This window comes from Nannobrachium achirus (genome assembly GCF_963921795.1).
Source record: "Nannobrachium achirus genome assembly, chromosome: 19".
NCBI lineage: Eukaryota > Metazoa > Chordata > Actinopteri > Myctophiformes > Myctophidae > Nannobrachium > Nannobrachium achirus.
In genome coordinates, this window is record NC_137826.1 from 4,636,009 (window position 1) to 4,657,612 (window position 21,604).

The 21,604-nt window shown below is 41.7% G+C and overlaps 1 protein-coding gene across 1 annotated transcript in view; it reads left to right on the forward strand.

Annotated features, from left to right (window-relative positions):
- Positions 1 to 21,604, forward strand: part of rad50 (RAD50 homolog, double strand break repair protein) — an 80,919-nt gene that overhangs the window by 21,519 nt on the left and 37,796 nt on the right. The window contains exons 12-17 of the mRNA XM_080748394.1: positions 715 to 897; positions 4,633 to 4,790; positions 6,537 to 6,712; positions 9,740 to 9,977; positions 15,079 to 15,268; positions 18,193 to 18,319. Coding sequence (XP_080604520.1) covers positions 715 to 897; positions 4,633 to 4,790; positions 6,537 to 6,712; positions 9,740 to 9,977; positions 15,079 to 15,268; positions 18,193 to 18,319 — 1,072 coding nt within the window. The remainder of the gene's footprint in view (positions 1 to 714; positions 898 to 4,632; positions 4,791 to 6,536; positions 6,713 to 9,739; positions 9,978 to 15,078; positions 15,269 to 18,192; positions 18,320 to 21,604) is intronic.

The following is a 21,604-nucleotide window of genomic DNA, read 5'->3' on the forward strand; positions in this document are numbered from 1 at the left end:
TAGATCTGCTATTTTTGAAAAAGTTGTGAAAATGTGTGCAAAATCTTTGACTATGTATTTTCAAAGCGAAAGTTTGTAACTCAAATTTTGCTTCTGGGTGGACCTTGGAACTAAATATTTTGAAATGGGGGTCCGTAGCCAAATAAATATCATTTTGGGGGTCCTTCACATGAAAAGGTTTGAGCACCACTGACATAGTAGTCTCTCAAGAACAGACTAACTGAGCTCCATTTAGGTGAAAACCTTTTCTTTGACAATGGCTGGCCAGATTGCTGACATAGAAACATAGGTTTTTCAAAAAACCTTAGAAGGATTCAAAAGACACTTATAGAATCGGGTCAAAATTCTAATTTTCAAGATTTTTCAAAAATAGCAGATCTACAAGCTCACACACACACACACACGTGCACACATCTGTTGAAGGTGCTATGATACAACTCCGTGTTGTGAAGGTGCATTGATACGCGAGCAGTTTGTCAACCACCATATCATTACTGTCAGACAGAAACCTTGTGTCTCCCAAGTTTAACATTTTTATGCTTTTTCTCATAAATTAAAGCCCTACTTCATACAAAAGTGTTGCACAAAGGCAGTGAAAATCGCAGAATTACAACCACACATAACAAAAAAGTATAGTTTTGGACATACGAGGTTTCCACCCGACAACGATGATAAGCTCCATTTGAGTTGGTGTGTGTGGTTGTCCCGGTGCAGGAGCGGGACCTGCAGAGCACGCTGCAGGGCTCCAACGTGGAGGGGCTGAAGGCGGAGGTGGTGGAGCTCCAGAGAGAGCGGGTGGAGCTGGACCGCTCCCAGCGCCGGCTGGACCAAGAGATGGAGACGCTCAACTCACACACCACCACCCGCACACAGATGGACATGCTGACCAAAGACAAGGTACCACCGTGCATCCCACGCTCGGCCACGTCTCCATTAACACATTTGATGCCCACAACGCGCTAGGGCTGTCACAATTGTTACATAATCGCCTAATCGCGATTATTTGACATAATCGCAATTATGTTTCATAATCGTGATAATCGTTTCCATGTTGAAAAATGTTCATATATATTTTTTAAAGTAAAAAAATAGTGGAAATAGCAGATCTACAAGCTCTGCGACGCGTTGTGAGCTTGTAGATCGGCTAATTCCACTATCAATGTTCTTTCTTAAGTATAAAGTTGTCAAATATGTCAGTAATTTCTTTGTATATTTAGGTTATGTGTCATATCTAACATGTGCAACTTCAAAGCCTAAAAGTCAAACAGAAATGTAATTGTCAATGACAAAAACACAATTAAATCGTTAATCGCAATTATTTGCGTGAAAATTAATCGTCAAGTAAAATGTCATAATCGTGACAGCCCTACAACGCGCCAACATGTCAAACTCTTTGATGTCTCCAAGTGACCACGACGCGTTGGACTGAAGAGAAACTCTCCAATTCCTGAAATGCAACGGGAGATCACGTGACTAGGAAGTCGCGGCTCCTCGTAGACAACCTGTGTTATGAGGTTCACAAAAGTGCATTTATCTCCTAATATAACTTTTAAATCAATAAATGTGACTCGGCATGACTGAGGGGCAGTCATTTCAGAAGGCAGGGTTTTTCACTACTGCTAATATGACTTTTTTCTTTTCTAAAATGAAAAAAGCCACAAATGCATCTCAAAATATCTAGGCTACATTTCACTTAAACGCCAGAGCTTAACTCTGCATGTAAATGAGACTTTCTTTAATTAATGTGAGAGATCGTCAGGTCATTTGCAGGTTAGACATTTATTTAGAACTTGAATATCTCAAAAGTAGTATTTCAGCATGGCATCATTCTATAAGCCATATCTTCAAAACTGTTGGGTCAATCTCCACAACCAATATATCATTTTGTAGCTATGATCCCCAGCTTTCAAAAATTCAAAAAATGAAAATGAGAAAAAATGCAATGACTAGCCGTCAGCCGCGCTGGGACACAAATGATTAACGTGACACAGATGCGTTCCAGGTCTAAATGGCTTGACCACTTTCAAACATTAGAAAATAGCAGATCTCTGCAAGTTGGCTTGAACTTGGGAGGCCCATAAATAGGTACGTACTGTACATGATATGTAGCGATAGACTTATTTACAATAGATTACTGTATTTACTGCCCTACAAAGGCAGAGTGCAGTAACTACGAACAAATATGTAACTAAAGATTTTTACAACTGATCAGCCAAATGAGATCAGACAAATGAGATAGGCATATACGTGATATTACACTGATTGTATATCTGTTCTTGAGCTAATTGTTCATCCCCCAATATCATGAAGGCTAATTGTAACCTTTGGGCTACACAAATAAGTCGGCGTGTCCCAAAAACGTAGTTACTGCACTCTGCCTATTGTAGGCCCGTATATAAAATAAATATCTACAGTACACGTTTATCTTTGAAAGTTTCAGCAATAAAGGGCAATAGAGTTCACACCACAACTCTTAACTACAACAACAGTTGTACTTTCAGAGTGATTTGATGAACGATGGAAACATTGATATCAAACATGACATCATTAACTCATTGCATGCCAGGCCCGATAGTCCCGAGATTATTTCAAAGTCTTTCCCCGCCAGGCCCGATAATCCCGAGAATTTTTTCAAAAACATTTTTGGACCCCAAAAAATGTAGTAGGCATGATAGCAATTGCGAAATTGCATGTTTAACCCCCATAGCAACCCCATCTATCAAACATGGCAGCCATCTTTGTTTACATTTTAGGAAAACATAATGGCTGCTATCTCATGAATGCCTGAACGGATTTCCATTCAGATTTTTTTGTTTGAAAGCTGTGAGCAATGTGGACACACGTGGTGAATTATCTAGGCATGGGTGTGCATGATCTGTGCACTATGAATTACATGGAAGTCTATGGAGACAGGGGCAGGGGAGAGTACGAAGGTATTGTTAAATGGCGGGGAATGTGTTAATCGTTCTAGTTATCTTTTATAGTTTACTATTATTGTATCTTGATTACACATATTTTTTTCTGTCAACATGCACCGTTTTTCTCTACTGTAGGTCCAACTGAAATGGGTTTAAAGGCAGGTTTTTTTTGATTGATTGATTGAAGAATTTATTAGAAGTTTGCAATAGAAAAAAGTACAGTTTCATGACAGTACAAATCACTGGTACAAGGTCAACTAAAAGGAGATCCTAGAAAGCCGAGGCTTATTTCCACAGGAACCACACTTTAAGTATCTCATATAACATTGAAAGACAGACGGATAGAACATAGTACTTTATTGCGACCGTAAGGTCGCAGTTTAGTATGAAAACCTCCACCGGCCGTCCGTCGGTCACACGTGCGGTCGACCGCACGTCACACGTGCGGTCGACGTGTGATGAGGTCACGATGAGTCATCTATGCCCAAATATAGATTTCTAGGTCAGATGGCCCATAGAGTTTGTGATGTCAAACCTAGCAACCCAATATAAACAAACCTGATGTCAGACCTGAAGTATCCTTTTATACCCATATATGGAGATACAGAGATCTCCATATATGGGCATATTAGAAAGCCCATATATGGGCATATACGGATGACATCAGGGATATCCATATATGGGCATAAAAGGGACAAGGGCTTACAGTTAAGAGATCTCCATATATGGGCATATCAGAAAGCCCATACATGTTCATATACTGATGACATCAGGAATATCCATATATGGGCATAAAAGGGACAAGGACTTACAGTTAAGAGATCTCCATATATGGGCATAAAGGGACAAGGACTGTTACAGTAGATATAGAGATGTCCATATATGGGCATAAATGAACAAGGACTGACAAACACTGAGATCTCCATATAACCTATGGGAATATAAGGGACGAGGACTGTCAGCTTGTAGACCTATTTTCTAAATATTGTTGTACATTAAAAACTTGAAATGGGTCGTTCTGCATAGTACTTGGGATTTGTTGATGTAAATGTTCACATAGAGTGTAATAATTGGTAAAACAAACTTTTGGCCTATTTGTGGAGATAAGCGACCAACGGTCGCTTATCTCCCGATTAGGGAGTCTTACTGGTCTAGGATAATATCAGTTTCAAAAGCATAACATCAAATACAAAGGCAGAAAAAAGAATAATAAAAAAGGGGGGGGGGGCATGGGGTCTTAGTCTATTTACAAGTCACGGGTAGCAGCTGTCTGAAGGTGACTTTTCATACCAATTTTGAAGGAGGCTAGGGATTTGCTCTCCTTTAGGGCTTGTGGAAGGGCGTTCCACATGTTGATGGTGTAGCAGGAGAACCGAACGAGTTAGAGCCTTGTTTAGTGTTAAATCTACGTTGATGATGATTTTAAACATATAGATCAAAGTCACGCTGAGGCTAGTATGATTGAGGTCAACCACAGACACGGGCGCGCGCACACACACACACACACACACACACACACACACACACACACACACACACACACACACACACACACAGTCAACTGACCAGGCCAGTGTAAGGAAGCCTGTTTGTTTGAGTGACCTTTTCTCTTAGTTGGTAATCTGACTCCGGAGAGATCTTTGCTCTCCTTCTCCGTTGCTCCTCTTCCTCCCTCTCCTCTTTCCTCTCTCCTCTCCTCTTCCTCCTCCCGCAGACGGAGAAGGAGGAGCAGGTACGCAAGATCAAGTCTCGCCACGGTGACGACCTGGTGTCTCTGCTGGGTCACTTCCCCAACAAGAGGGAGCTGGAGGACTGGATCCACGCCAAGGGCAAAGAGATAGAGGGCACCAGGGACAGGCTGGCCCGGCTCAAGTTAGTCACCTTTCTACCGCCCTACTCTAGGCCAGTGGTTCTCAACCTTTTCAGGCCCGCGACTCCCAAAATAACCATATTTTAACTGGGGACCCCCCCACCCTGAGAGTTGAGGCATTACATTGTGTATAACAGGGTTCTATTGTGAAAATAGCAGATCTACTGCGAGGCATTGTGAGCATGTAGATCGGCTATTTTCACAATTTCCGCCTCAAATATCTGACTATTTGGCCAATGTTTAAGTTGTCGTTTTAGAGTCTGTTAAAAAGTCCGTAAATTGTCACTTTAGAAATGTGCATATACCCTCTATACCAGGGTTCCCCAATTAGTTTTCCCCCAGGGCCAAGTTATTTCTAGGGTAGAAGCCGAGGGCCACAACATTGCAGGGGGCGACGGTGGCGTTCCCGCTACTCCAGTGACGGTTCAGATATCGTCGTTGTCGGGTGAAAATCTTGTAAGTCCAAAACCGTTCGTTTTGCATTTATCATTTTAAAAATGATTTAAACTAGTGAAAACAGCCGATCCACAAGCACACAACGCCTCGTGGTGCGAGGCGTTGTGTGCTTGTAGATCTGCTGTTTTCACTACTTTTGTGCGACGGCCTTGTTTGATGAAGCAGAGCTTTACTTTGCGAAAGAACGGACACATTTTGAGATACGGGTTTTCCAGCCGACAATGACGATATACTAGCTGCTCTTATACCACCATTATTGCTGGGGTTGGTGGGGGCCAGACAGTAGCCCCCCGCGGGGGGCTACTGTTGGTTTGTTTACTGTAGAGTGAGAAAACAATGTTGCACATTAAGTTAATCTGGGGACCCCAAAATAATTTGGGGACCCCCCTGGGGGTCCTGACCCACAGGTTGAGAACCACTGCTCTAGGCTTGGGCCCATATTCCATAATATCTTGAATACCTAGAAAGGCAGTTCCTACTGAAACTGTGTGGGCTCGCTGAAAACACACACAAACAAGTATATTATGTATACAAATGTGTTACAAAATTCTACACTTTCAAGACTTTTCTAAAATAGCAGATGTACACGCTTGCAGTGAGGCACAAAGTGACATGCAGTGAGCTTGTAGATTTGCTATTTTTGAATAGCCAATGCTATGTTTAAGAAACAGGATAAGATGAGTACAACTTTTTTTTTTTTACAACAATGGTTGTAATTAGAGAAAAGAAAAGATGAGTGTTAAAATGTTTTCATTTACTGCTTTCTATTGTTTTAGTGATTTTTGTATTTTTGATTTCAGTGGTTGGGGGCATGCGTACAAGTGGCTAAATATGTATTTTTAGACACAATAAGCAAGTACCGTAACTTTTTTGTTACTATTTAACCCATAAGTCACATCTGCCCATGAAAGATTGTGGTGCATCTTGGAAATGGGCTTATTGTGTCTAAAATCAAAATCCTTAAAATAACTAAAATTATAGAAAGAAGTATATTAAAACATTTTAACACTCATCTTTTCTTTTCTCTAATGACTATCTAAATTATGAACCCTTGTAAAAAACGAAAGTTGTCCTTTAGAATGATACAGATATTTTCCCAGTTTTAATGGGTTAAATCTCTATGTATCTGTTAGTTTATAGATCGATTTCACACGCAAAACCTTGTTGTCAGTCGTTTCTTTGTACAGCTGTCACAGAATGTTTTAGAAAATGACACTTCAAGTAGAGTCCAACGAAAGAAGAGCAGAATGGTGACACTCCAAATATAAATCTGACCTCGTGGTGTTTTGCAGTAAAGAGCTGGCGACCAGCGAACAAAACAAGAGCCACGTCTCCGGCGAGCTGCGCAGGAAGGAGCAGCAGTTGACCAGCGATGAAGAGAAGTTCTTCAACGTGTGTGGCAGCCAGGATCTGGAGCAGGACCTGGGGAAACTACAGGACGAGCTGGAGAAGACCTCCAAGCAAAGAGGTGAACGGTTAACCCATTTAGGGCCTAGAATTATTGACTGCTTTAACCAGTGAAAAATAGCAGATATACAAGCTCACAGCGCGGCACCGAGTGCCGCGCTGCGAGCTTGTAGATCTGCTATTTTTGAAAAAGTCGTGAAAATGTGTGCAAATCTTTGGATATATGTATATTCAAAGCGAACGTTTGTAACTCAAATTTTGCTTCTGGGTGGTCCCTGGAACTAGATATTTTGAGATGGAGGTCCGTGGCCAAATAAATATAATTTTGGGGGTCCTTCACATGAAAAGGTTTGAGAACCACTGACATAGTAGTCTCTCAAGAACAGACTAACTGAGCTCCAGTTAAAGTGAAAAGGACCTTTTCTATGACGATGGCTGGCCAGATTGCTGACATAGAAACGTAGGTTTTTTTTAAAAAAACCTTAGAAGGATTCAAAAGACACTTATAGAATCGGGTCAAAATTCTAATTTTCACGATTTTTCAAAAATAGCAGATCTACAAGCTCGCAGCGCGGCACTCGGTGCCGCGCTGTGAGCTTGTATATCTGCTATTTTTTTTATATTTAAAGCATAAAATATTGCGTATAATGTGTTCAGGCCTAAATGGGTTAAAACAGATTGACATACTTTATAGCACTGGTTCTCAAACCTTTTTGGTTGCAGTACCCCCTTATACTGAGTTCTGAAGCCGAGTACCCCCTACCCCTGACTACAGCCTTTTGCTTATAAAATGTACAATCAGATGTCGAGTTCCAATGCCAACATGTTCAAAATAAACCTGCATTATGGCAAATAAACATTGCTTTCTACTCGATAACAGTTGTACTAGTCAAGGTACTGGTATTTATATAATTTGGTTAAAGAGGTGGTGCCATAGTTTTGTACTTTTTCTGTTTTTCATGTGTCTAGGAGGTTGAAAGTACTTCATTAGACCCCCTGATGTGTTTTTTTTGAGAAATTATGTATTCTCTTAGTATTTGTTTGTTTTCTCTTGGAGGCTGCCCCTTGTGGTCAAAAGTGACAGTTAAAAAACACAGATACTTAGTGTGTCACAGTATCAACTCCTCCCCAATTGCCATTCACCCAACACTGTGGGATGTGGCTATATCAGCTGGGTCACCACCCACCATGCCATCCATGCATACTTAATGAACTGGGGGTGTGGCCACATAAAAACCCAATTTTAACTCTTTCTGTATACTTTTTTGGAAAAAATCTTCCTCCTAGTATAATCATAATACCTGATAATCATGTTTTAGAGTGGGGGGGGGGGATCATGGCACCACCTCTTTAACAATTTACATATTCACAAAGACTGTCAATGTTGTGTCATTACCCATAACAGTGAAATACATATTCCCATTTTGTCCTTACCACCTGCAGTACCTGCAGGTGGGAAACACTGCTGAGAAACACTGCTGTATAGTACAGTATAACCCGGGTTTTCATGAGATTAATGGACTGCATTTATATATTGCTTTTTCTAGTCCGTTCAGCCACTCAGATGCGTTTTACGTTGTGCTTCATATTCACCCATTCCCTAAACATTCATACAACGACCTTGGAGGTAACTATGCAAGAAACCGACCTCCTCATCAGGAGCAGTTGGGAGTTACGTGTCTTGCTCAAGAACACTTAGGCTGGAGGAACCAGGGATCGAACCAAGATCTTTCCGGCTCCCAGACTTTATGTGGATCTTATGTGGCGAGCCTTTCTCTAAAGGGAAGCGAGTCAAGTGACAGAAGATGTTGACTGCTGGGTCAGAAAAAACGGGACTAGAGCTTGCATTAAATAGACTAAGATAATCATAGTACGAGTGGCAGTAGCAGTTATTAGAGTAAGAGTTGTAGTTTACAAGGAGTTACCGTAGTAATTGTAGTAGCAGTTAGTTATACTGTAGTAGCAGTTACAGTAGCAGTTATAATAGGAGTTATACTATTTGTAGTGGTAGAAGCAGTAACAGTTGGGAGTAGCATTCGTGCTTTGTAAAGGAGCAGTGTTAGTGGGATATGCACATGCAGTACATGAGCATACCTAGGGGTGGGCGATATGGTGAAACATATCGTTGAGACGATACAATGTCTCCACAATATGCCTTTTCAGAGATATCGCATATAATTGATACAATGAGGGAGCCTTATAAACAATTCTGTTGAATTGTTATTACAGAGATTCTTTGCAGAATTTAATTTAATTCTGCATATTGGTCTATGTCGGTAGTTCTCAACCTTTAAAATGTCAAGGTATCCCCTTAACCCTTACGGGTCCATTTGGTTTAATTTGTATACTGTCAGAGTTACATACTTGTAAGGGTCAATTTAGACCTCCCAAAAGGAACCCAGAGAGTCCCTGGACCCCACTTTGAGTACCACTGGTCTAAATGGTCTGTTACTCCTTTTTCCTTTAGTTTTCGTTACCTTATAGGTTGTACTCATTTACTGCCTATGACTAGTTTGACGAGTTATATAAGTGTGTCCACTCTGCCTATGACTAGTATGACGAGTTTGTAAAAAAAATTTTTTTTTTGAAAAATTATTTTTGGACCCCATCAAATCTAGTAAGCATGATTTCAATCGCGATTTTGCATGTTCAACCCCCATACAACCCCATCTTTCAAACAGGGTGGCCATTTTTGATTACATAACATGTAAAACATAATGGCTATTATCTCAAGAATGCCTGAACGGATTTCCAATCGGATTTTTTTGTTTGAAAGCTGTGAAACAAACTGCACAAACATGGTGCATCATCTGTGCATGGGCGTGCATGATCCGTGCACTATAAATTACATTGAAGTCTATGGAGGCTTCTGGCGGGGAACCCTGATGGGAGCTGTTTCAAAATGGCAGTAAATGAGTTAAGTAACTTGAAAAATAACCATAAAAACCAACATAAAAAGAATGTTGATAAGCTCTTGTATCATAATACAGTTTGGAAAAATATCGCAATATCGTATTTTTCCATATCACCCACCCCTAAGCATACCGTAGCATGCCCTCTCATCCGTCTTGTTTGGTCTCTTGTCCAGCCATGTTGGCGGGCGCCACCGCCGTCTACACCCAGTTCATCAGCGGGCTGACGGAGGACAGGGAGCCCTGCTGCCCCGTGTGCCAGCGGACCTTCCCCTCCGAGTCGGAGCTGCAGGACGTGGTGAACGACATGCAGTCCAAGCTGAGGCTGGTGCCCGACAAGCTGAAGAACACCGAGCAGGACCTGAAGAAGAAGGAGAAGAAGAGGGACGAAATGATGGCTCTCAAGCCTGTCAGGTAACGGAGGCTTAAACAACCCATTTACGCCCAGAATTATTTAATGCTTTAACTCAGGGGTCTTCAACAGGGGGTCCGCGACCCCTAGGGGGTCCTTCAGGTATTTCAGGGGGTCTGCGAAATTATTGAAAAAAAAAAAAAAAAAAAAGATTTCAAAAAATGTTTTTTTTCTTCTTTTTTTTCACATTTATGTTAAAAAATAAATCATGATTCTATCCATTTTGAATAGCTTGAATACATGATTACTATGCAATTGAAAGATTGTTGATATTATTGACATTGGTTCTCAGTTAATAAGTAGTATGTTTAGAAATGGTAGTGGTACGGCCCACCCTGCTCGCTGTAACTTGTACATGTTTAAAATAAGACATGTCGTAGCCCCGACCCCCCCACCCTACTCCATCTCCCCATCAGTTTGGGGGTCCCCGGCCTGAAAACGTTGAAGACCCCTGCAAGTTTAACTATTGAAAAATAGCAGATCTACAAGCTCGCAGCGCAAGTCTTTGAATATATACATTTGTATTACTCAAATATTTGCTTCTGGGGGAATCCCTGGAACAACATGTTTTGGGGGTCCGTGGCCAAATACATGTCTTTGACATGAAAAGGTTTGGGAACCACAGATTTAGAAGAAGGATTTAAAAGACATTAATAGAATCGGGTCAAAAACATTCAAAGGCTTGCACAAATGTTTGTGATTTTTCAAAAATAGCAGAGCTACAAGCTCGCAGCGTGGCACATAGTTGAAGCATAAAATAATGGTTCAAATCTAAAGTGACACATGAGTTGCGTTCAGGCCACTCGTGTCAAGACACTAGTTACATTTTCAGGCGGTCTGGTGGCATGATCGACCTAAAATTATATTTCCTTTACAGATCACATCTTAATTCTTATTCAGGTTTATAGCTTATCACGGAGATATAGACGCAGAATTAAATTACATTTTCATTCAGAATGAATTCTTGACCGGGTGGTTTTACCAGGCTAGAGATGGACTAGTATTTACCCTGTAATGCTTTAGTTCAAACTCACAAAAGTACATCAGAAATGCAATGTCATCAAATGGATATTGTATAACAATGTCGCTTAACATTGTCAACGTGACAGATGACTGATACTAATAGTCAAATCAACTAGGATTAGTAACTGCCCACCACCGCGGAGGATCTACGTCCTCCCAGTGGGGCATACGTGGGCAACTGGCGGCCCGGGGGCCACATGCGGCCCCCACCTCCACTTATTGCGGCCCACAGGTTAATACCGGAATACTGATACATTATTGGTTTCAGCTGTTACAATTTCAAACATGACCTGCTTTAATTCCGTCAGTCTATATTAGTAGCTTAATGTCTAGTATAGTATTCAAATATATATTCTTTATGTCCAATGTAGGTATTTGTATTTAGGTTCATAGAGTCAACATGAATATATAACTAAATGTGTTTGAAATTAAATCAAAATGTTACATTTCAGGATTCCAATTAAAAAATAACAAAACATAATTCAGGATTCCAATTCAAAAGAAGCAAAAATAGCCGATCTACAAGCTCAAAACGCATCGCAGCGCGATGCGTTTTGAGCTTGTAGATCTGCTATTTTTGCTTCTTTTGTATGAGATACTAGAATGACAAAGTAGAACGTAGCAATATGCAATGTGGCCCTCTGGAGTGAAGGTGGAAACATTGTGGCCCTCGCCATCATCAAAGTTGCCCACCCCTGCAGTGGGGGCTCCTCACTGGCAGGTGAGCCAGTAGGATACAACAGCAGTGACAACATGGAGAGGAATCAATTGCCATAACTAAATTGGGGAGATATAAAACAATTATAATGATTCAGTATACCGAAGAATTAGCTTGCAAGCACAAAGGTTCATATGTTCAGAATTAGCTTTTGTTTTTGTTTTGTTTCTGGGAAATAAAAATGTTGTATATATTCTGTAAGTTAGCAGCAGGTGCTTTGGGGAACTGCAATAAAAGAGTGATTTCATGGGTACTCAATGTCATGTGTAGTTGTGTTGCGCCACTAGATGGGGCCGGAGGTGTTCCCTCCCAGTCTTTACATACTTTCCTCATGACTTTCAACAACTGCCCCTCTGCTGTTTTTCATGCGCATTGGACCCAATTTGGGGCATGCCATTATTGGCGAAAATGTTCAAGAATTGTGAAAATGCAATAACAAAATAAGGATTAACCCATTTAGGCCTGAACACATTATGACGCAATATTTTATGCTTTAAATATAAAAAATAGCAGATATACAAGCTCACAGCGCGGCACCGAGTGCCCGCTGCGAGCTTGTAGATCTGCTATTTTTGAAAAATCTTGAAAATTTGAATTTTGACCCGATTTTTTAAGTGTCTTTTGAATCCTTCTAAGATTTTTTGAAAAACCCAATGTTTCTATGTCAGCAATCTGGCCAGCCATCTTCAAAGAAAAGGTCCTTTTCACTTCACTGGAGCTCAGTTAGTCTGTTCTTGAGAGACTACTATGTCAGTGGTGCTCAAACCTTTTCATGTGAAGGACCCCCAAAATGATATTTATTTGGCCACGGACCCCCAAAATATCTAGTTCCAGGGACCACCCAGAAGCAAAATTTGAGTTCCAAACGTTCGCTCTAAAAATACAAATATTCAAAGATCTGCACACATTTTCACGACTTTTTCAAAAATAGCAGATCTACAAGCTCGCAGCGCGGCACTCGGTGCCGCGCTGTGAGCTTGTATATCTGCTATTTTTCAATAGTTAAAGCATCCACAAATGTTAGGCCTAAATGGGTTAATATGCACCGTGGCGTGGACTCTTAGACCATAAACCAGTGGCTCTCAAGCTTTTCAGGCCACGAGCCCCCAAAATAATCTTATTTGAACTGGGGACCACCCCTGACAAGCACTTGGAATGTAGAGTAAAGGCATTACATTTTGTTTGCGTTGAGACTCTTTCTTATATTATTTAACAATTTGGCCAATGTCTGACCAGTTTTTATAGTATCGTTTGTTGATTATTATATATTTTCTTTAATTATTAATTCGTTCTCTGCCAGCTAATCAAAATCGTCTTTTGGATCAGACTGCCACACTTCTCTTACCTTTTAACGTGGGCGCGTGCGTCTCCATTGTGCACAATCGTGCACAGATCATGCTCCACCCGTGGAAATCCGAACTACTGTTCTCCAGTTAGCTGCAAATGCAAACGGGAAAAGGAAACCGATAATTGGTTATGTCCCGCCTACCAGAAATCTATTTCCTTATTCGCTCCCGGTCCAGACCGGAAGCACTTTTTTTTAGGGCACTTAGGAACAAAAAATCTAAATTTTGTTGATCAAATCGAATAAATGTAAAACTCAGAAACTTGGGTTTGGCAGGCTGGACCAATTGCCAAAACTCGGGCTATGGCAGGGAATGAGCTAAAAAGGTCACTTCAATTTCATCTGGGGACCCCCTCCCAAAATCATGTGGGGACCCCCCTGGGGGCTCCGAACCACTGTCTTAACCCATTTAGGCCTGAACACATTATGGCGCAATATTTTATGCTTTAAATATAAAAAAAATAGCAGATATACAAGCTCACAGCGCGGCACCGAGTGCCGCGCTGCGAGCTTGTAGATCTGCTATTTTTTTTAAATCATGAAAATTTGAATTTTGACCCGATTCTATAAGTGTCTTTTGAATCCTTCTAAGTCATCTTTCTAGGTCAGCAATCTGGCCAGCCATCGTCAAAGAAAAGGTCCTTTTCACTTAACTGGAGCTCAGTTAGTCTGTTCCTGTCAGTGGTTCTCAAACCTTTTCATGTGAAGGACCCCCAACATGATATGTATTTGGCCACGGACCCCCATCTCAAAGTATTTAGTTCCAGGGACCACCCAGAAGAAAAATTTGAGTTACAAACCTTCACTTTGAAAATGCATATATTCAAAGATTTGCACACATTTTCACGACTTTTTCAAAAATAGCAGATCTGCAAGCTCGCAGCGCGGCACTCGGTGCCGCGCTGTGAGCTTATATCTGCTATTTTTTTTATATTTAAAGCATAAAATATTGCATCATAATTAGGCCTGGGGCGGTATGGACATTTTGTTACCGCGATTACCGTCTTCCCATTTACCGCCGGTACTACGGTAATTACCGCACCCCCGTATCTATTAATTAAGGTTCGGCCATAAGCCAAAATATTGCAATCATCTTCCCAAAAGTCGCCTCTCCACAGTGGAGAGGCGACACAGCCTGACTGCCCGAGTTATACTTCTCCGTACAGCACAGCGGGTCTGGCTTTCAAAGGAGCAGATCTACAAGCTCACAACACATCGCATCCGCGATGCGTTCTGAGCTTTTAGATCTGCACTGTCGGGTTACCATAGTAACGTAGGCTAGCTACTTGGGCTTTTCAGACACAAACAGCTGTGTGAACAAACCAGAAGAGGAAGGGTAGTCAGATCGTGTACAGTGATTCTGTAAACTCACGTCACGTCTCAACTCTCAAATCGCAGTGATTGAGTGCTGCTATATACAGGTTTTAGTTACAAGACTTGACAGAAAAGGTTATAAAATCGCCGACGCGCCGCTGGACGGAGCACAACGTGCGACGCGGTGGAGAAAGTAAAATAGTTTCATTTTCGGTTTTAGTCCACGCGGCCCGCGCTCCGCCAGTAATCCGTATGAATAAAAAAAGATATGCCACAACACAAGGTATGTATTAACATCCTTGTGTCGAGTGGATTACAGAGAAAGTTTATGCTGCTCCGTCATAGAGTTGTGCTCCGTACTCTACTGCCCTGCGTGCACTGTGTGCACTGTGCAGGTCTCTGTGTGAGACTGTGAGTGACGTATGTGGCTTCCAACGTGTGGTACACGGCCCAGAGCAGAGCGGCATGGAGCGCATGCGGTCCTCGCTTCTCCCCCGTTTTAAAACTTGCTTGTTTTCCAATAAAAAATAGACCTTTTTTTTGTCTTTTTACCGCGGTAAGCACAATGACACCGCGGTAGACCTCGGTATACCGCGGTACGGCGGTACGGCGGTTACCGCCTCCAACCCTAGTCATAATGTGTTCAGGCCTAAATGGGTTAAACGGGCACACCTTTGCTCTCTTGTCTCTCTCTCTCTCCCAGGCGCTCCATCGTGGAGCTTCAGGACAGGGAGCTGCCAGAGCTGAGGAACCGCCTGCAGACGGTCAACAGAGACATCGAGAGGCTGAAGGGCGACGTGGACGACCAGGAGACCCTGCTGTCCAACCTGCTGTCCGAGAAGGACACGGCCACCTCCTGTCTGCAGGACATCTCCCTCATGGACAGATACATGGTAACGCATGTCCCACATCCTTGAGATTAACGTAGCGTCCCCATGTTTGGGAGTACAGGTGTCGTCAACGTATCAGGTGACCTCAATGGCCACCTCCTGTCTGCAGGACATCTCCCTCATGGACAGATACATGGTAACGCATGTCCCACATCCTTGAGATTAACTCATTCTGAGCCCGAGACATTAACGGATTATAATGTCCTGACTGAGTGCCTGTCACTGGCTCCATTAACGGCCACTATCTTATTTTGAAGGCCAGAAGTCCATAGCGTTAATACTTCCGGTCTGACGTCATCGCGTCCTGCGCCGGAATCGATCATTGTTTACGTGGTGTCATGGCGGATCGGCTCGGTGCTTTTCAACATGTGTTTTATTAGCGAGCATCTATTGCCATCTTCCCCTTTGAAATTCTTGTTTTGAGATAATGGACATTAAAGATGAGATCCCCCGTCTGCCTCAATGTTATGGGATTACTATTTTGTGCTCGTGGAGCCGTGATGATGAGAAATCAGCGACGGATTTCGGCTCGGGACCTTCCGCCATTGTACCAGGTTGGATAACCGCCGTTACAGTAATATATTATTTTTCGCGAGTATACTCGGGATCGGCACTCTGGGTACTTGAGTACTTTTCACGAGTATTCTCGGGAATGGCACTAAATCGGTTAACGTAGCGTCCCCATGTTTGGAGTACAGGTGTCATCAACGTATCAGGTGACCTCAATTAACCCATTTAGGCCTAGGATTATTGACTGCTTTAACTAATGAAAAATAGCAGATATACAAGCTCTACAGCGCGGCTCCGAGTGCCGCGCTGCGAGCTTGTAGATCTGCTATTAGATCTGCTATTTTTGAAAAATCATGATTTCTCTTTGCAAGTCTTTGAATATATCTATTTAAAAGCGAAGATTTGTAACTCAAATATTTGCTTCTGGGGGGTCCCTGGAACAACATATTTTGAGATGGGGGGTCCGTGGCTAAATACCTGTAAATTTGGAGGTCCTTGACATGAGAAAGTTTGAGAACCACTGATTTCGAGGAAGGATTTAGAAGTCGGGTCAAAGATCGGGTCAAAGATAATTATTCAAAGACTTGCACACAGTTATCAAAAATGGCAGATCTACAAGCTCGCAGCGCGGCACTCGGTGCCGCGCTGTGAGCTTGTATATCTGCTATTTTTCTAAAGTTAAAGCATACAATAATGGTTAAAGTGGTTAAAATCTAACGCGACTCGGGCGCGTTCCAGGTATTTGAGACTTAAACAGTCGCTCGATGCTGCTGCTGCTGCTAAAGGCTACGCTCAGCACGCTGGATGGAGAGTGGTGTCCGTCTGCTCAAGTTATTACCTGCTTTTTACTAACATAACTTACAAAGATTGGACTTTGTTCCCCCAAAGAACAGCGTGGGAGGTTTCGGAAACTTTTGATTGAGCTACTCACGCTTTTATGTTAGCATGCAGCCTCTGGGAAGCCATGTGGGGTTTGTTGAGCGGTGGTCACACCGTCTCCATAGCGTGGCCGTGTGTGTAGGTATGTATGTTTGTATGTATGTATGTGGGTGGGTGGGTCTGTATGTAGCCTCAAGCCTGTGGTGTAGTACCTTTTATGACCACACATGTTAAGGGAGGGGCGCTGTTTTCAGGCCAGGCCAGGCACACACACACACGCACACACACACACACACACAGGGGGGAAGGGGGGAGGGGTTGGTGGGTAAGAGGGTGCTGTTGAGACTAGCCTGGGGGGGGGGCGGGGGGGAGGTGATACGCAGTTATTACTGTTGTTTGAGCACGCCCGATTTTTTTCAAAACCTTTTTTTTTCAAATCTTTTTTTTTTTTCAAAAACTTTTTTTTTTTCAAAAACTTTTTTTTTTCAAAACTTTTTTTTCCAAAACCTTTTTTTTCAAAAAACTTTTTTTTTCTTCAAAAAAAAAAAAAAAAAAAACGGCCTGAACTCTAGACTTTTGCGGCCCGAGGGGAAGGGGGGAGGGGGGGGGGTTGGTGGGTAAACCACCGCTCAGTTCACACGGGTGTGATTTTTTTGGTCCCGGGCTGTATGTAGCTCGCAGTGACCATGGGGCTGTTAAGTCTGACATCATTTTGTAGGCAGAGCAGAACTTTTGGCCCCCGAATCTTTTTACTATTTTTACTATTTACAAATTTTTCTTCTCTTTGTTGTTGAAAGGAAAGTGGTAGAATTATACTTTAGTCGTTATTCTTGTCTCGGATCTGTTGAAATAGCGAGGGACAGATATTGACAATAAATCTGTTTGGAGGTCTGACTACAAAATGATGTCACGGCTTTAAAAGCCCCATACCGCTGGTGACCAAGTGGCGCTGTTGCATTACACACACACACGCGTGACCCTGAAATAAATTGCTGCACACACGCCCACCCCCGCTCACTTCAAACTAGGTTTGATTTTTTTATGATTATTTCAAAAGAAAAAAAAGAAAAGCAGATCCACAAGCTGTTGTACGCTTGTGGATCTGCTATGGTCTCTTTTGCAAGACACTTAATGTATATATACTTATATTGACCGCTATGGTCTCTTTTGCAAGACACTTTATGTATATATACTTATATATTATTCGCCCCCTCTATTGATGCACCTTCTCTTTATTGGTACTGTACTGCTCTTGTCTTTGTTTTGTTTTTGTTTTTTTCCCCTCTTATCTATCTTTTCTTACGTCTCTGTAACTTTGTAAATAACTGTATACTGCTGTGCTTCTACTGGACAACTGAATTTCCCCCTTGGGATAATAAAGGTATCTATCTAGTTTGGCAAACTCTTTTGGGTCTGGAGCTAAATACTGTAGTTTGGGAACCACTCCACTCCTGGTCCGGTCGCCCTGTCTCACCTCTCTCTCTCTCTCTCTCTCATCTGTCTGCATTGTTGCTCTATTCTGCTTGTTCTTCCTCCAGACGGACCTGAAGGAGGTGGAGAGAAAGATCGCTCAGCAGGCGGCCAAGCTGCAGGGCGTGGATCTGAGCAGAACCATCCAACAAGTCAGCCAGGAGAAACAAGAGACCCAGCACAGACTGGACACAAGTACGCACTGCACACTGCACTGGCTCAGTTTTGGGATTAAAACCCATTCAGAACGGGTACACTATATTGTGTATCATTATTTTATGCGTTTAACTATTGAAAAATAGCAGATATACAAGCTCACAGCGCGGCACCGAGTGCCGCGCTGCGAGCTTGTAGATCTGCTATTTTTGAAAAATCGTGAACATTTCAATTCTGACCCGATTCTATATTGTGTCTTTTGAATCCTTCTAAGGTTTTTTTTTTAAATGTCAGCAATCTGGGTAGCCATCGTCAAAGAAAAGGTCCTTTTCACTTAACTGGAGCTCAGTTAGTCTGTTCTTGAGAGACTACTTTGTCTACTTTTTCATGTGAAGGACCCCCAAAATGATATGTATTTGGCCACGGACCCCCATCACAAAATATTTAGTTCCAGGGAACACCCAGAAAATTTTGAGTTACAAATGTTCGCTTTAAAAATACATACAAGTCAAAGATTTGCACACATTTTCACGATCTACAAGCTCGTAGCGCGGCACTCGGTGCCGCGCTGTGAGCTTGTATATCTGCTATTTTTCACTGGTTAAAGCATTCAAGAATTCTAGGCCTATTAATTTATGCTTGTCAGCGTATCGCTCAACTGGTATTTCATCGCCCCATTGTGGTCGATGCAACACAGCCGTGGGACAAAGTATAAATTAGGTTTAGACTGGTTATCTAAATGCCTCTGGCTTGGTTGTTGGAGTTCCAGCAAGTCATTCTAGATTCTTATTTGTTTAAGTATGGTGGACACAGCGACTAGGCTAGACTTGACTGTTGGATAACCACTTAAACCCTATATTGTTAGTTGACTGTAAATCCATATTGTATATCATATATATATATATATATATATATATAATATATATATATATATATATATATATATATATATATATATATATATATATATATATATATATTAGGGATGGTCCGATCAGGTTTTTTGGAACCGATCACCGAGCACCGATCACAAAAGTTTGATCACCCGATACCGATCAATCACCGATCCGATCAAGTTATTATTTATATATTATTTATATTTTCTAAATGTTAATGTTTTAACTTTAATTAATTAATTCACTCATGAATTCATTTATATATTTGCCTTATAGTTATTTACCAGCATTACTATGTATTTATTATCATAGCAGTAACTAATTATTCCTTCAGCACTGTGGAAATCAATACCCCAAAATGGCCTCAAGTGGGCATACTGAACGGCTGGTTGATCGGATGCACCGATCGGATCGGATCGGTGACTTTACCTTTTGATCTAAACCACCGATTATCGCCGATCATGCTTTGATCGGCCCGATCCGATCCATTGCCGATTGATCGGTAACATCTCTAATATATATATATATATATATATATTATACCTGTCGAATTTAGCGCGCTATTAACTAGTTAACTCACAATCCTTTTAATGCCGATATTTTTTTTAACGTGCGATTAACGCAGCTGATGTTTGAGCCTCGGTGCGTGAGGAAGCGAATGCGCTGACAACAGTCAGTCAGTGTGTGATGCGGCTAGCAGCAGGGCTAGTCATAGTATGAGACCCCATAACTCTATGTATGAGACAGACAAAACGGCGGAGATTTTTGCAGCAGACAACCACAATATCACCGCTCACGGTGTCGCGCGCGTCAAATACCTAAGCGTTGAAACGGCACATCTGCAGACAGCGCGAGCCCCAGACACACACACGCTCCCAAGAACAGGAGCGCTCCAACTTGTACACGAGCACATAGTAGCCTACGACGTCCTTTATTATACAGTGCTCTGCCTCCCCAGACCCCCGCACCAACATGCTAACAGTGACCACCAAATGCTTGCAACAACGGCCAGAGAACCCACATACAGTGGTTAGCAGTTGGTTGGGGGGGTGGTTGGCAGTGTCACCAGTTGGCTGCCTCAGTGGCAAACAGGTTTGGGCCCTGTTATGGCCCAAATCCGGCTGAAATCCGGCAAGTCTGGCTGACTATGGCTTGTGTGCCACACATCTCCAACAAGCCATCAGTGTCTCTAGTACACTCTACATCATAACAGCTGGGTTTCTCATAGTGAACTAGGGTGCCCAATAACACCAGTCCAGGGTGCCTCAGAATACTTTGATAATATTTAGAATGTATCAATATTACTTCAGTTAAACCAATTCAGACCCTCTAATGCCTCATGCTTGCTTTGTAAAAGACCCCTGAGTTGCACTGTACTTGAGTTATATTTATAAACCAACTCTCTTCACCAAAAGCTCTTGTAGCATCTTGTAATGAGCTTTTAAATCTGCTACGTTTGGTGAATATCCCCTTAGAATAGGGATGCTGAGGTTTAGTGATTGAATGCCAAGTTTATTTTAAATCTGTCCTAATGAAAGATTTAAGGGTTACTCAAAAAAAAAAAAAGATGTTCAAAAGTGTGCAAAATCATGTTCTTTATTTTCAGTTAATAAAGTGCAAGCTTTTGGTCATAGACCTTCAGGCATGCAGCACCTTGATGAGCGGTGGTCCTTTCACTATTAATCTGTACTAATGGAAGCAGATATTTTCTCAAGTTGTTATATGTTTGTTTGGCCTATTATGGACAGTATTTGTTATTATTCCAAATAATAATAAATATGCTGTATTTGCATAAAGCAAGTAGGCTATTTGTCTACTCCCATGTTGATATGAGTATTAATATCTGTTTAACCCATTTAGACTTAAGTCCGCCTGGAAAAAAGCCTTAAAAACCTATGGCCGATTGGAAAAATACCCCTAAAACCTGAGATTTTATGGAAAACTTCACAGAGGTGTCAACGTCTACTAAAACATTTATTTCTCAGCCTCTGTAGCAGCTAGAAACAAAATTTCAAAACTGTTTGATAGCTTACACCTTTGGCTTTCATGGGAAATTATTTGTCATGGTCCAGACCTTTATAATTTTTTTAAAAGAAATCTGCAAACTCAAAAATTGTAATAAATCTTATAAAACGTCTAATAAATAATATATTTCTCAGCCTATGTAGCTCATAGAAACATAATTAGCAAATATTTGAGACCTTACACCATAGACCACCACTTTGACAAGAAACAACAAGCACCAAAACTTTCATTTTCAATATTTCAATTCTAGTTGTTAGCTCCATATAACGGTAAATCTGGCGAGCGACATTTGTCATTATTATTATATGTGCGTGCGTGTGTGTGTGTGCGCGCCTGTGTATGTGAATGAATGAACCATATCATCATAATCATTTTATAAGTGTTATTACCTCTATAGCTGCAA